Source organism: Anneissia japonica, unplaced genomic scaffold (genome assembly GCF_011630105.1).
Source record: "Anneissia japonica isolate Jap-2015-1 unplaced genomic scaffold, ASM1163010v1 scaffold287699_len18293_cov166, whole genome shotgun sequence".
NCBI classification, from domain to species: Eukaryota; Metazoa; Echinodermata; class Crinoidea; order Comatulida; family Comatulidae; genus Anneissia; species Anneissia japonica.
In genome coordinates this window covers 3,757-18,686 of record NW_022734158.1, presented here as the reverse complement: position 1 = coordinate 18,686, position 14,930 = coordinate 3,757, and the positions used below count along the sequence as shown (strand labels likewise).

The 14,930-nt window shown below is 35.2% G+C and overlaps 6 protein-coding genes across 6 annotated transcripts in view; all 6 read right to left on the bottom strand.

The window, feature by feature from the left end:
• Window positions 1-668: 668 nt before the first annotated feature.
• Window positions 669-1,072, bottom strand: LOC117116334 (late histone H2A.2.2-like). Its single transcript, XM_033260351.1, has one exon. It carries the CDS (start codon window positions 1,070-1,072, stop codon window positions 695-697), a length of 378 nt encoding a protein of 125 aa, XP_033116242.1. The 3' UTR covers window positions 669-694.
• Window positions 1,073-2,390: 1,318 nt separating this feature from the next.
• Window positions 2,391-4,654, bottom strand: LOC117116332 (histone H3-like centromeric protein CSE4). The gene is made up of 2 exons (XM_033260348.1): window positions 4,351-4,654; window positions 2,391-2,965 (listed from the first exon to the last, which is right to left on the bottom strand). Exons 1-2 carry the CDS (start codon window positions 4,652-4,654, stop codon window positions 2,409-2,411), a joined length of 861 nt encoding a protein of 286 aa, XP_033116239.1. The 3' UTR covers window positions 2,391-2,408.
• A 1,290-nt stretch (window positions 4,655-5,944) lies between these two features.
• On the bottom strand, window positions 5,945-6,595 carry LOC117116333 (histone H1.1, embryonic-like). The gene has a single exon (XM_033260350.1). It carries the CDS (start codon window positions 6,552-6,554, stop codon window positions 5,988-5,990), a length of 567 nt encoding a protein of 188 aa, XP_033116241.1. The 5' UTR covers window positions 6,555-6,595; the 3' UTR covers window positions 5,945-5,987.
• A 1,253-nt stretch (window positions 6,596-7,848) lies between these two features.
• Window positions 7,849-8,300, bottom strand: LOC117116336 (histone H2B, gonadal-like). The gene has a single exon (XM_033260353.1). The coding sequence runs from the start codon at window positions 8,291-8,293 to the stop codon at window positions 7,925-7,927; it is 369 nt and encodes a 122-aa protein (XP_033116244.1). The 5' UTR covers window positions 8,294-8,300; the 3' UTR covers window positions 7,849-7,924.
• Window positions 8,301-8,571: 271 nt separating this feature from the next.
• The window catches only part of LOC117116331, an 8,606-nt gene continuing 2,247 nt past the window's right edge, over window positions 8,572-14,930 (bottom strand). The window contains exons 2-4 of the mRNA XM_033260347.1: window positions 11,991-12,345; window positions 9,698-9,710; window positions 8,572-8,946 (exon numbers count right to left, since the gene is read on the bottom strand). Of these exons, the coding sequence (XP_033116238.1) occupies window positions 8,581-8,946; window positions 9,698-9,710; window positions 11,991-12,345 (734 nt within the window). The 3' untranslated portion in view covers window positions 8,572-8,580. The remainder of the gene's footprint in view (window positions 8,947-9,697; window positions 9,711-11,990; window positions 12,346-14,930) is intronic.
• LOC117116335 (late histone H2A.2.2-like) lies at window positions 11,964-12,364 on the bottom strand. The gene has a single exon (XM_033260352.1). The coding sequence runs from the start codon at window positions 12,362-12,364 to the stop codon at window positions 11,987-11,989; it is 378 nt and encodes a 125-aa protein (XP_033116243.1). The 3' UTR covers window positions 11,964-11,986.

Sequence of the window (14,930 nt, the reverse complement as noted above, 5' to 3'; positions counted from 1 at the left end):
TAATGGTATGTGTACATGGAAATATTAATATGTACATGTATGTATGGTATTGAGTTAATCAACCAACTTCAGAACTAGATTTTCTACTTCTAGAATATCAAATTATAAACCAAAATCTGATACGCATAGGCCTAGTAGATTCTCATTCATTGATACAGCTATTGATGGATGAAAAAAAAAATAAATAAATGATGTTAATTTTTTGAAAATTGAATCCATATATGTAGTATTTTAAATGTATTTATTGTAATGTCTCTAGTTTTACTGTTCTATTATTCTGTAATTTTAGTATTCTTATTTAGGGACCACTGTGGCAATAAGTTGCTTTTTGCATTTCTGTGTTTTTATCCTTGAATGTTTTAAACTAATGATTACTTTCCAGAATGTTCAGATGGTACAAAAAAAAGGGCGTGTTCTTTGTGCTTGGCTTTGTTGAGTTTCAAATAGTACTAATGTACGTTTAGGCGTTTGTGCGATACACATTTACGTAATTTTTGCTATGAGCTTTGTTGTTAACGTTTTTGTTGAGCAAATACTGTAATAAATAAAAAGCTATCAAAAATTGTAATAGTAGGCTAAGTATGTCAGTCAAATGAAGAATGAAAAAATAGACCGTTAACGGCTTCCAAATCTCTTTAGTGAATATGGTGGCTCTGAAAAGAGCCGTTTGGTTTGAAAAGATGGTTCACAAAATCTACTTGGTTTTGGCCTGGGTCTTCTTTGGCAAAAGTACAGCCTGGATATTTGGTAGTACACCTCCTTGTGCGATGGTCACACTTCCGAGAAGACGGTTCAACTCTTCATCGTTACGGATGGCAAGTTGAAGGTGACGGGGGATGATTCTGCTCTTTTTGTTATCACGGGCAGCGTTACCAGCCAACTCCAAGATTTCAGCAGTCAAGTACTCGAGTACGGCAGCCATGTAGACTGGGGCACCAGCACCGACACGAGATGCATAGTTACCCTTCCGCAAAAATCGGTGAACACGACCAACTGGGAATTGAAGTCCAGCACGGCTTGATCGGCTCTTGGCCTTTCCCTTAGCTTTTCCTCCTTTACCACGTCCAGACATAATGTATTCGCTATTCGGTTACTAAAATCATTTTTCTAATACAGAAGTATGAGTAGGATAATACATACTCCAAGTATCGAAATGCACGCCATTGTGTCGGGATTCAATATTTCGACATTAATCATCAGGAGTATCGAAATTCACGCCATCGTGTCGGGATTCAATATTTCGGATGACATAATTAATGTCGAAATATTGAATCCCGACACGATGGCGTGCATTTCGATATTTGGAGTATGTATTATACCATGGAGATATAAAAATATTTTTATACCTCCATGATTATACTATCTTATCTGATATTAATCAGTGGACTTTGCGGTTTTTGAAAAATATGTGTAGGCCTATGAGAAGGCAATTGCCCTGTCATTTTTTTATGTGTATGATTTTAATTCAAATAAGACATTACATTCCCTACCACCATTACCATTATACAGAGTTGAATCAAAGCGAATGAGTTGGTCTCGAAAATTCACACACTGTTTCGTTATATCAGTACAGTATAATACAATTCAATGGAAAATCTTAAAAATTGGACTTTTAAAAGTTCAACAATTGCTGATAATGCCTAGGCTAGTGTAGGACAAGACCACTTGACAGCTACACCCCGGCCCTTTCGATGCCGGTTACATCTACGGGTGAATTGTAGGTACGTGCCAGTACTACGGGGACACAATTATATGTACGTCCCCGGCTCAGTACTACAATTGACAAGTGCATTATCAGCGACAACTTCTATATTTGTTTCACTAGAATGTTACAGAAAATGTAGGGTTTTCAAAGAATCTATTTAGCTCCTACACTGTACAACCACGGAGGAATTTTCAACAATAACATACGCCCAAATTTAAAGTAAAATGCCAATGAAATTGAAATGGCGCCCCCTACAAAAATGTGAGTAAAACATGTACAACATTTACTGTAACCGTATGTAGATTCGTGTATTTTTATATATATATATATCGATATACCGTACATATATATATATATAGGGGCCTATATATGTATTTATCAAATAGATAAATAAATACCACGAAGATATAATCGTATCAAGCATAGCCCTTCAACGAAAAGTTTATTTTTTATGTAAGAAAACAAATTATACGTTGCTCCTGTTGTATACACCATATGCTACATACATAATCCATACTGTACTAGGCCCTAGTTTCTTCATTTGCCTGTTGTTTTTTTTTTGGGGGGGGGGGGAACCCGTAGATGTAACCAGCAAAAAAAACCAGACATATGAAGAAACTGTAGACAAAAATGCTTTTTTCTCTTTTGAACAAGTTTTGGCTCTGAAAAGAGCCTTTTGGTTTGAAATAACACTGATGACAGTTTATGCACGTTCACCACGGATACGGCGGGCCAGTTGGATGTCCTTTGGCATAATGGTTACACGTTTGGCGTGGATAGCGCACAAGTTGGTATCTTCGAAAAGACCGACTAAGTAAGCTTCGCTAGCTTCTTGAAGAGCCATGGCAGCAGAACTCTGGAATCGGAGATCGGTTTTAAAGTCTTGGGCGATTTCACGAACTAGACGTTGGAATGGGAGCTTGCGGATGAGAAGCTCAGTACTCTTTTGGTATCGACGGATCTCACGAAGAGCGACAGTTCCAGGCCTGTAGCGATGAGGTTTCTTGACACCACCGGTGGCTGGTGCACTTTTTCGTGCTGCCTTGGTGGCAAGTTGTTTTCGGGGAGCTTTTCCTCCGGTAGATTTACGGGCAGTTTGCTTAGTACGAGCCATCGTTATTTTCAATTTGAAATTGATGTCCAATATCGAAAATGCAATGTGCTTATATAGTGAGATGTTCTTAGAACAACCAACATGATTGGTTGAGCGAATGCCTAAGATCACGTCCGTAAAGTATGGCGCGTTCGTTTCAAAAATGGCTTTGTGTGTCAAACAGAACAGGGAATCAAGGAAAATGTATTGTCGACAATCGTCAATACCAGCATAGAGCAAAGAAACAGTTTCTTTGCTCTATGATACCAGATACAGTCGAAATTTGTGTCCAGGTGCAGTAATACAAATGGATTAATAATATAACATGATAATATTAGTTTTTAACAATGGAACATACAAAATACAGATAATATATATTTATATATATAGGCCTATATATATATATATATAATAAATCATCAAAGAAAGGTTAATACAGTGTTTAATAAAGGACAATAATACATCGCGTAGCATAGCTCTCAACGAATATATATATATATATGTATATAGGCCTATACATTTATCAAAACATTTAAAAAGAAAGACTAATTATTGGGATATATTGTATAACCACATATTGCAAATTGAGACTTAAAAAAAATATGACAGGTTTCATATAAAATACAGGTACAGGCCTATACTCTATAATGACTATTAAATTGGGTATCATGAAATTATCGGCCTTTATTGAAATTGTTTTAAAAAATGAATTGAATTTAATAAACGGAAAACATTTGCATGTAGGATTAGGACACAAACAGTACAGTATACAGTATGCCTTAGCCTCCCTACAGATATTTGTCTACCCTTAAGATAATATATTGAATTTACAGTAATGTACAGTACGAGTAATGGGCCTACTATACAAGTTATTAGTTGAAAACAGATATTTTTTTTAAATATTTCACAAATTATTTCAAGGCTGTAGCCAGGATTTGTAAAGGGGAGGGCGGGGTTTTCAGACAAAAACCCCCCCAAAAAACAGGAGCATTATACTATTTGACTCGTTTTTATCATCAATATTGGATTTATTTAATGGTAAATTTACAATTTTTGTTATAGACCAGACGCCTTATTCATTTATTCAGAACCTATCGCTATGACAGACATTAGAAAGTACCGGTACTAATTTTCATGACCTCGATTTTTAGATGACCAGATATGTCACTCTAGAAATTTGTACATACACCTTCAAAAGGGCACTTCTTTAAAAAGGGGGTTCGTTGGAACCACCGCCCCCTGGTACGGGCCTGCATTTGCGAATTAAAAATTCAAATTAAATACACATTTGTAAGTTGAAATACCATTGTTGGATATTTCAATTAATGCTTTTACTCTTATGTTAGTTTTACTATTTTACTAAAATCGAAAAACGAGCATGTTTCTTTTAAAATCATACACCGTCTCTGATGAACTGATTTTTTTTTACCTAAAAATGATGTGTAATGATATGAATGTGTACATAAAAACGGAAAGCAATCATTCTCTTTTGTTCAAATCGTGGCTCTGAAAAGAGCCGTTTGGTTTGGGGGAAGATGAGTAGCTTATCCACCGAATCCGTACAGGGTTCGGCCTTGTCTCTTCAAGGCGTAGACGACATCCATGGCGGTGACGGTCTTTCTCTTGGCATGCTCAGTGTATGTGACAGCATCACGGATGACATTCTCAAGGAATACTTTCAATACACCACGGGTCTCTTCGTAGATAAGACCAGATATACGCTTGACACCACCACGACGAGCAAGACGACGGATAGCCGGTTTGGTGATACCTTGGATGTTATCACGCAACACCTTACGATGACGCTTAGCGCCTCCTTTTCCAAGTCCTTTTCCTCCTTTACCACGTCCAGACATATTACTTACTGCTGTATTCGAAGTTCGATTCGAAATGAACTTCAGCATGAATTCGCTAGATTCATCTAGTCTGTTTACGGACGTAATATGAATTATCGTGTATAGCTGCCAAGTTGTGTACTGCGGCTGACCTTGGGCTATTGTTTAGCGGGAGTTTTGAAAGCAGTGGAAATTCCGCCATTTTCAACAAATGTTTGCCTTTGTTTTCGGACCTTATTTATTTGAGAGGGAAATATCTAATTTTTAAATTTAATCAAATTTAATACAAATCAATGAAAATCGGCCTAAAAATTATTCTATTAGGCCTATGTTCTTTTTGAAGTTCCATATTTTAATGAACTTCCCCTTCCTTTTTGGCGGGAGTTTTCCGCCGTGTAGTCTGTAGATTAATTCCTATTTGGTGTTTTCCGTCAAAACAAGTATCTGTTTATAAACTATAACAGCTGTAATCTCTTGTTTTCTAAACGCATATGAATACTGTATCATCACTTATACGAGGGGGAAACAACTGTTTTAATAAGTTGCACAAACATAAAAAAAACAAAAAAAAACTCTGGATCCAACATTGCTTATCAGACAAATACTATTTATTAGGATATTGCTTTGGGGAGTTGTGAGTGGGGATTTAAATCTTCCAATACTGTACACATACAGTGGGATTGAACCTTGGGAATATAAAATATAATGCAGAAATTGTGATTGTGTGAATGCAAATTCACATACAGTACTACTACTAGGGAACAGTTAATACTGTACTACTATAGCTATACGACATACTGTAGAATCCAATCAAGGTAAACACCTCCTCACTACTACTCGCCATATAGGCCTACACATATAAGATGTAAAGTCAAGCTGTATAATCAAATATACGGGTGATACATGTCACAAATGATAATCAGCATGAAGTGGACGGAGTTGTAGATTTGTGTAGAAAAATAAACTGTATAGTATATAAATACTGTACAGTAATAAGAAATGACTTCTGTATTAAGGAGCCGTTATTTGAACCTCTTTTCATCGATACTGTAATTATATTTGAACAACATTAGTGTTTTGTTACAAGATATTCTGAAATGAAATGTGAAATACAAGTGTGAAAGGTTAATTAAGGAAAAGGTTGTACTAATCAGGACGCTAGATAATTTGTAATGTAATTTATGTCAAAAATGAAATATCTAAATTTAAAAATTCAGATGTATCTGTGAAAAATGTAACAGAAAAAACCTTTAATCATATTAATACTTAGTATACTGTAAACAGAAAAGCTATCGTTCTCTTTTGTTTAAATGGTGGCTCTGAAAAGAGCCGTTTCGGTTGAGAAATACACCGTCTACTTCTTAGATTTCTTTGGAGACTTGGTAGACTTCTTGGCTTTTGGCTTTTTAGCCTTGGCCTTCTTGGGAGACTTCGCTTTCTTTGGCTTGGCCGCTTTCTTCTCCGATTTTTTTGCCTTCTTTGGTGACTTGGAAGTCTTCTTGGCTGGCTTTTTAGCCTTCTTGGCAGCTGGTTTCTTAGCCTTTTTGGTAGCTTTCTTTGCTGCTTTTTTTTCTTTATCTGCTGCTGCTTTCTTCTTAGCTTTTTCTTTCTTTGCCTTTGCAGCAGCATCTGCCTTGGCTGCAGCCTGGTTCAATTTAAACGATCCGCTGGCGCCTGTGCCTTTAGTCTGGGCTAGTTTTCCGCTATCGACACCACGTTTTAAAGCCATCTTCAGGTGGGTGTTCATGTTACCAGCATCAACCTTGTAGTTGGCTTGAATGTACTTGGCGATTGCCTGACGAGAAGAACCATTTCTTTCTTTCAAAGCACCTATGGCAGCAGTGATCATCTCAATGTAAGTAGGATGAGATGCTGGCTTTTTAGGCGCAGCCTTTTTCTTAGCTTTGGCTTGTTCAGTCATTTTGTTCAAGATGTTCACTACCAACAAAACTTCGACAATAAGCTTACAAGTTAGAACTGTACTAGATGACTAAATCAGCCAATACTTATACATTCAAAGCGGACCTGGTATGAGACACTTCCGATAGAATTGAGCGAATTGCTGTTGCGTGGCGCGAATATTTTGATACAGTTCTAAATCAAATTTTACTCTCAAAACTTGCATACACTTAAACCGAAATACAATTAAATTATACTTACAACAGCCATGTATGGGTTATATTATTACGGCATTTCAGTCTGGGAAAATACAATTAATAAAAATAAAGTAATTCACAGATTGCAAAAAGAGCAGCAGGCATAGTTATTTGAAAGACAGTATTGCACGTTTAAATGTTTGAACGTCACTGCACCTCCTATGTAATGAAATAGAAACAGTTTAATCGACATGTGTATAACACAAGAAATGCAGATTCACTAAACACTGTACAGCTCCAAAAGTAAGTTTGTAAGACTTCACTGTATGCCGGTGAAAACGTTATGGAATGCCTTATCACAGATATTAACAGAATCAACTGATTATTTTAATTTCAAGTTAAACTATAAGAATAGAATATATAATTAATAAAATCTGAATTAAGTTACCACTTTTAAAATACTGTACTCTTAATTTTAAACTCTTACACTTGCATATAGTTTTATTATCAATTTTAGGGCTAAACTGTTAATACATTTCTTAAAACAATTTTACTACAGTATTACTTTCACCATGGACCTATTTTAATACCATGCTTTTACTATTAAATTTTAATGTTGGATAATGTATTTTTGTATATCACAAAACAGGACCATATTTGAAACAGGTTATACAACCTTCATTTGAAAGAATGAAATTTTACCCAACACTTGAAAAAAATGGTAGCAAGTAAACGCAGGTAACAACAGACTTATTTGCACACGACGTGTACAGGTTAATCTTTTTAAAAATTATTATAACTAGGCCTACCTAATTAATAAGAGTACGTTTGTATAATAGTCCCCCACAATCAAAATATTGCATTGTCTGTGATTGATATATAGAACCTGACACTCAGGCCAAGCTATTTATGGAGTTATTTTCAATAAAAATATAGCCAGCAGATAATTTTCCTGGTAGAATAAATGTTGTGTTGCTTTGAATCAGGAAATGGTTAAATTTTAATTTAACCGTTCCCTACTTCGGATTATTTGTGTATCTACATTTTCGAATTATTTGTATATTTCACTAACCGCTTACTAATATCAATATAGGGGAAAAAAAGTGCAAACGACAGACACTGAAATTCACAAATCTCTTTTGAAATTTTGTGTGGCTCTGAAAAGAGCCGTTTGGTTTGAAACTGGGCAAGATGTTTACTTGGAACTGGTGTATTTTGTGACAGCCTTGGTACCTTCAGAAACGGCATGCTTGGCCAATTCACCGGGCAGCAAGAGACGGACAGCGGTCTGGACTTCCCTGCTGGTGATGGTGGATTTTTTATTGTACTGAGCAAGACGAGATGCTTCACCAGCAATACGTTCGAATATATCGTTGACGAAGCTGTTCATGATTCCCATGGCTCTGCTGGAGATACCAGTGTCTGGGTGAACTTGCTTCAACACCTTGTAGATGTAGATGCTGTAGCTTTCCTTTCGCTTACGTCTCCTTTTCTTGTCGCCAGCTCTGACGGCTTTAGCCTTACCGGCTTTTTTGGCAGCTTTTCCTGAAGTCTTTGGAGGCATACTTTCAATTTAGACTATACGAATTCGAATAGATGAGTGAAGAACTGAAGTGGAACAGAGTACTTATAGAGTTAGATATGCAAATTATGGCTTCACGGCAATCCCTTATCGGCTTAAAGCTTCCTATTGGATGTTGAAAGCCCGCGTTTAATTGAATACTGTAATAAATCGCATGATATCTAGTTTATAAACTTAATATTCATTAAAACTGTCTCTTATACACATCTAGATGTGTATAAGAGACAGGCTCTGAAAAGAGCCGTTTGGTTTGAGGGAAGATGAGCAGTTTAACCACCGAATCCGTACAGGGTTCGGCCTTGTCTCTTTAAGGCGTAGACGACATCCATGGCGGTGACGGTCTTTCTCTTGGCGTGCTCGGTGTATGTGACAGCATCACGGATGACATTTTCAAGGAATACTTTCAATACACCACGGGTCTCTTCGTAAATGAGACCAGAAATACGCTTGACACCGCCACGACGAGCAAGACGACGGATAGCTGGTTTGGTGATACCTTGGATGTTATCACGCAACACCTTACGATGACGCTTAGCGCCTCCTTTTCCAAGTCCTTTCCCTCCTTTACCACGTCCAGACATATTACTTATTGCTGTATTCGAAATTCGATTCGAAATGTCCTCGAGGTAAATTTGCTAAATCTATATAGTCTTTATACGGACGTAGTATGAATTATCAAGTATCACCGTCATGCACTGACACTGCTAATTGTTTTGTGGGCGTTTTGAAGCTGTGTTGATTTGCGCCAAATTCTAGACAAACATGTTTGCTTTTGTTTTCGGGCTTGTCTTTAATTTGAGAGGGAAAAATAATCTACCCTATTCGTTCCATGTGTTTAATGAACTTTATCTTCCTATATGGCGTTAGTTTCCCAAACTATTGTGTAGAGTCGGTTAATTAATAACTGCGCCGGTTTATAAATCGCATGATATCTAGTTTATAAACTTAATATTCATTAAAATGTTAATTATTATTATTACAGTTATTCTGTAACTATCTAACTACTACCTATTGTATTCAAAAAGTACATATGACTATACTAATCATGATGATGCAAGATGAAATAAGTTGTAAGTTTCAATAACATAAGTTACACAAAAATTTTTCAGTTATTTATTCGACTTCACACTAGCATTGCGAAATAAAGTTTAACTATGATGACAACTCTTAATCTATCATTGCTTAAGACGCAAGTTTAGTTTTTCAATATTAGATAATGCAGTATTCATTTCACCAAATGAAGAAAAGGAAACAAAATCAGGAATGGAGGGAAGTTAGGCTCGTACAGGAAATTGGCCACCTTAATGAAAAAATATAAATAAATTAAATAAAAAAGTGCAGGACAAAGACAAAAAAAGTACAGACGTCACAGAACAAACAACATACAGGAAGGTAGATGCTGCAAGAATGATAATGAATAAATTAAGGTTATAAGGAATATAATTAAATATGCAAATACAGTATAAAGATAGGCCTATAACTCAGAACTGTCTCTCTCAGTATACTATAATACTTACATTTACATAAATAAATACATGTATTATTGATTGTATTTAGTTAAATACAACCTAACCAGATTGTATTTATTCAAGTAAATGTACTATGGTACTTACAAATAAAACAATAAAACAAACAGAAATTTTGAATAAATAATAAGTATAAATAATATAATAAAATTAATTGATACTAATTCAATTTAATTAACAAATATTATTTTAAGTATTATAAATTAATAATTATATATTAATGAGCTGATTTATTAGGTTGTTATTAAATGTACAATAATTAATACAAGAAACTTAAAGTATCATAATATAGTACATTAAATTAAATAAATACAGCCTTAGGCCTAATTATTAGATTGTAATTACTTTTATTATATATATTTAACTAAATGTATAATACTTAAAGAAATACAGCAGAAATTATGATGCTCTGCTAGTGAATTTAGTAATAAACACAACCTAATAAATTAGGCCTAGTTAATGCAATAAAGAAATAAGTGAACTTTTTTTAAATAAATAGGTTGTATTATTATTGTTATTATTATGTACTATAATACTTAATACATTAGCGTAAATAAATACAGGTATTATTAGATTGTATTTACTGTACTTAAATAAATACAACCTAACCAGATTGTATTTAATTCATGTACTATTATACTTTAAAAGAAATACAACAAACAAATGATGATGCTTTAGTAAAATAAATACAACCTAATAAATAATTAGGATAGTTAATACAATGAAGAAATAACTGATACAGTACTGTACTGTGCTAATTACAGTATACTATGAACACCAGTAAAAACAACAAAAATGATGATGCTCTATGGTAAATGTAGTAAAATAAATACAACCTAATATATAGTTAGGCTAGTTAATACAATGAAGGATTAACTGATACTGTACTTTAATTATACTATGAACACCAGTAAAAACAACAGAAATGATGATGCTTTTTGGTAAATGTAGTAAAATAAATACAACCTAATATATAGTTAGCCTAGCTAACAGGGAAGAAATGAGTGATACTGTGCTTTTCTAATTATACTATGAACACCAGTAATTACCATGACTGGGATTAACTGGGTGTAATAGCGTTTAATAAACATCCCTATTCTGAAATGGATCATTCCTTTATTAATGACATTTACTACCGTTATTAATTTTATTTTTAGTTTTTGTATTTAAAAAAAAACAAAAAAAAAAGACTATAAGAAAAAAATGAATTCATAAGGTAAATTACAATGCTAAGGCAATAATGAAATAATAAAGATGCATTGTAGAACTGAATCCAAAAAAAGATCAAAGGACTAAACACCACTATTGAAAGTAAGCAAAATTTAAAAAAATGGTGAAAAATTATAAATAAAATAAATCAGCAATTTCACTGTTCCCGGATTTAAAAGGTAATCAAATTGATTTTGTATTTCAACACAAAAACAAATATGTATAATTAAATATATGTACCATGTTTTAATGGTATGTGTACATGGAAATATTAATATGTACATATATGTATGGTATTGTGTTAATCAACCAACTTCAGAACTAGATTTTCTACTTCTAGAATATCAAATTATAAACCAAAATCTGGTACGCATAGGCCTAGTAGATTCTCATTCATTGATACAGCTATTGATGGATGAAAAAAAAAAAAATAAATGATGTTAATTTTTTGAAAATTGAATCCATATATGTAGTATTTTAAATGTATTTATTGTAATGTCTCTAGTTTTACTGTTCTATTATTCTGTAATTTTAGTATTCTTATTTAGGGACCACTGTGGCAATAAGTTGCTTTTTGCATTTCTGTGTTTTTATCCTTGAATGTTTTAAACTAATGATTACTTTCCAGAATGTTCAGATGGTACAAAAAAAAGGGCGTGTTCTTTGTGCTTGGCTTTGTTGAGTTTCAAATAGTACTAATGTACGTTTAGGCGTTTGTGCGATACACATTTACGTAATTTTTGCTATGAGCTTTGTTGTTAACGTTTTTGTTGAGCAAATACTGTAATAAATAAAAAGCTATCAAAAATTGTAATAGTAGGCTAAGTATGTCAGTCAAATGAAGAATGAAAAAATAGACCATTAACGGCTTCCAAATCTCTTTAGTGAATATGGTGGCTCTGAAAAGAGCCGTTTGGTTTGAAAAGATGGTTCACAAAATCTACTTGGTTTTGGCCTGGGTCTTCTTTGGCAAAAGTACAGCCTGGATATTTGGTAGTACACCTCCTTGTGCGATGGTCACACTTCCGAGAAGACGGTTCAACTCTTCATCGTTACGGATGGCAAGTTGAAGGTGACGGGGGATGATTCTGCTCTTTTTGTTATCACGGGCAGCGTTACCAGCCAACTCCAAGATTTCAGCAGTCAAGTACTCGAGTACGGCAGCCATGTAGACTGGGGCACCAGCACCGACTCGAGATGCATAGTTACCCTTTCGCAAGAATCGGTGGACACGACCGACTGGGAACTGGAGTCCAGCACGGCTTGATCGGCTCTTGGCCTTTCCCTTAGCTTTTCCTCCTTTACCACGTCCAGACATAATGTATTCGCTATTCGGTTACTAAAATCAAGAATGATGCTTATTCGGCGATTAGATTCGTTTATATAGCCTGCACGGGTGTTGCGTTTGACTTCTAGCACCTATTGGTTTAACCAATCACAGACGAGACAGTCCCAGCTTAGCTCTCTCGTTACCCAATCGTCTGCTAATAACTGTCCTATTCCCTTTGGCGCTAATTTATAATTTTATTTCACAATCAGTGATGCACGGAAGTACTGCACTCAGTTACAGATTTTTATAAGTAAACAGTATTATTAAATAATTAATATAGTCGAACGAAGAACCTTGCTTTTCCCCTACATAAATGGTTCTATCTTCCCGTTGAAATGGTTTAATTATTTTGAAAATTAAAAGCCGTCTCTCCTTTATTATGCACTTGTCATTTGTAGTCCCGGGCCTAGCGGGGACTTAGCCGAGGATGTATTTACGAAACTGTTACATGCATGTGAAGGTCCCGGTAATGCGGGACATCGTTTTAATGCACATCATCCCGGCTAAGTCCCCGCCAACTACTGGTGAGATACCCCGCTAATAAAGATTGGATAAGGCCTACTGTAGCAATTAAGCGAGACACACAAAACACAATTTGAATTGAAGGTCTAGCCTCTGTCTTAATCGGAGAAGCATGGACCTATCAATAATATTAATAATCTTATTAATAGGTCCATGGGAGAAGCATCTAGGCAGGAGCTAGCCAAGGAAATAAGCTTACTTGAGGAAGAGTGTATTGATTGATCACAGAAAAATGAAAATCGATATATTGGTTTAACTGATTGATAGAATTTGTTTAGTATCAAAGCAGAAATTAAATAAGAAAATTAATATATAGCAGTAGAAACATTTCCCAGCCTCGGCTAACTGGTGTATTTTTAAGCTAAATATCTTGATATGTGTCACATTTGGCGGATATGCTGTTTGCCAAGCAAGAATATTACACCTAGATGCCGGGAGATCTCGCACCGTTTCATTCCCTGCAAATGCGTTTAATTGTGTTTTAATTTGACAATTAAAAGTACTTTACAGGCCTACAACCTTACACCTCCCGAAAAAAAAAAGAAGTTATAAAAATCAACGCCTTTTTTTCTAATACAGAGAAGTATGAGTAGGATAATACATACTCCAAGTATCGAAATGCACGCCATCGTGTCGGGATTCATATTTCGACATTAATCGTCAGGAGTATTGCACGCCATCGTGTCGGGATTCAATATTTTGGATGACATAATTACTGTATGTCGAAATATTGAATCCCGAGTATATATACTGTATATACTATATTACACTATCTTATCTGAGATTAATCAGTGGACTTTGCGGTTTTTGGAAAAGTATGAGTAGGCCTATGAGAAGGTAATTGCCCTGTCATTTTTTTATGTGTATGAATTTAATTCAAGACACTCCCTACCACCATTACCCCCTCCTCCCCAACTTCAGAAAATTATACACAATTGAATCAGGGAGTTGTTATTTAAAAAACAAACTCCCTGGTTGAATCAAAACGAACGAGTTGGTCTCGAAAATTCAGACACTGTTACGTTATATCAGTACAGTATAATACAATTCAATGGAAAATGGATGTTCAGCAATTGCTGATAATGCCTAGGCTAATGTAGGACCAGACCATTTGACAGCTACACCCCGGCCCTTTCGATGCCGGTTACATCTACGGGTGAATTTTAGGTACGTACCAATACTACGGGGACACAATTATATGTACGTCCCCGGCTCAGTACCGGCTATGGCCCGGAGCCAGGACTACAATTGACAAGTGCATTATCAGCGACAACTTCTATATTTGTTTCACTAGAATTTTACAGAAAAATGTAGGGTTTTCAAAGAATCTATTTAGCTCTTACACTGTTACAACGCCTTTGTCCAACCACGGAGGAATTTTCAACAAATTTTGCGCCCAAATTTAAAGAAAAACGCCAATGAAATTGAAATGGCGCCCCCTACAAAAATGTGAGGGAAAACATGTACCACATCATTTACTGTAACCGTATGTAGATTCGTGTATTTATATATATCGATATGCATATGTATATATAGGGGCCTATATATGTATTTATCAAATAGATAAATAAATACCACGAAGATATAATCGTATCAAGCATAGCCCTTCAACGAAAAGTTTATTTTTTATGTAAGAAAACAAATTAAACGTTGCTCCTGTTTTATACACCATGGGCATATGCTACATACATAATCCATACATAGCATAGTATACTAGTTTCTTCATATGCCTGTATTTTTTGAAAACAGGCATATTTAGAAACTGTAGTTGTACTGTAGACAATATGCTTTTTCCCTTTCGTTCAATTTTTGGCTCTGAAAAGAGCCTTTTGGTTTGAAATAACTGATTAACAGTTTATGCACGTTCACCACGGATACGGCGGGCCAGTTGGATGTCCTTAGGCATGATGGTTACACGCTTGGCATGGATGGCGCACAAGTTGGTATCTTCGAAAAGGCCGACTAAGTAAGCTTCGCTAGCCTCTTGAAGAGCCATGACGGCAGAACTCTGGAATCGGAGATCGGTTTTGAA

Coding starts and splice junctions, on each gene's coding strand:
- LOC117116334 (XM_033260351.1), bottom strand. CDS start 1,072: ATGTCTGGACGTGGTAAAGGAGGAAAAGCTAAGGGAAAGGCCAAGAGC.
- LOC117116332 (XM_033260348.1), bottom strand. CDS start 4,654: ATGTCTGGACGTGGTAAAGGAGGAAAAGGACTTGGAAAAGGAGGCGCT. Junction 2,966..4,350: donor CCGAACCCTGTACGGATTCG/GTGGATAAGCTA, acceptor TGACACACAAAG/CCATTTTTGAAACGAACGCG.
- LOC117116333 (XM_033260350.1), bottom strand. CDS start 6,554: ATGACTGAACAAGCCAAAGCTAAGAAAAAGGCTGCGCCTAAAAAGCCA.
- LOC117116336 (XM_033260353.1), bottom strand. CDS start 8,293: ATGCCTCCAAAGACTTCAGGAAAAGCTGCCAAAAAAGCCGGTAAGGCT.
- LOC117116335 (XM_033260352.1), bottom strand. CDS start 12,364: ATGTCTGGACGTGGTAAAGGAGGAAAAGCTAAGGGAAAGGCCAAGAGC.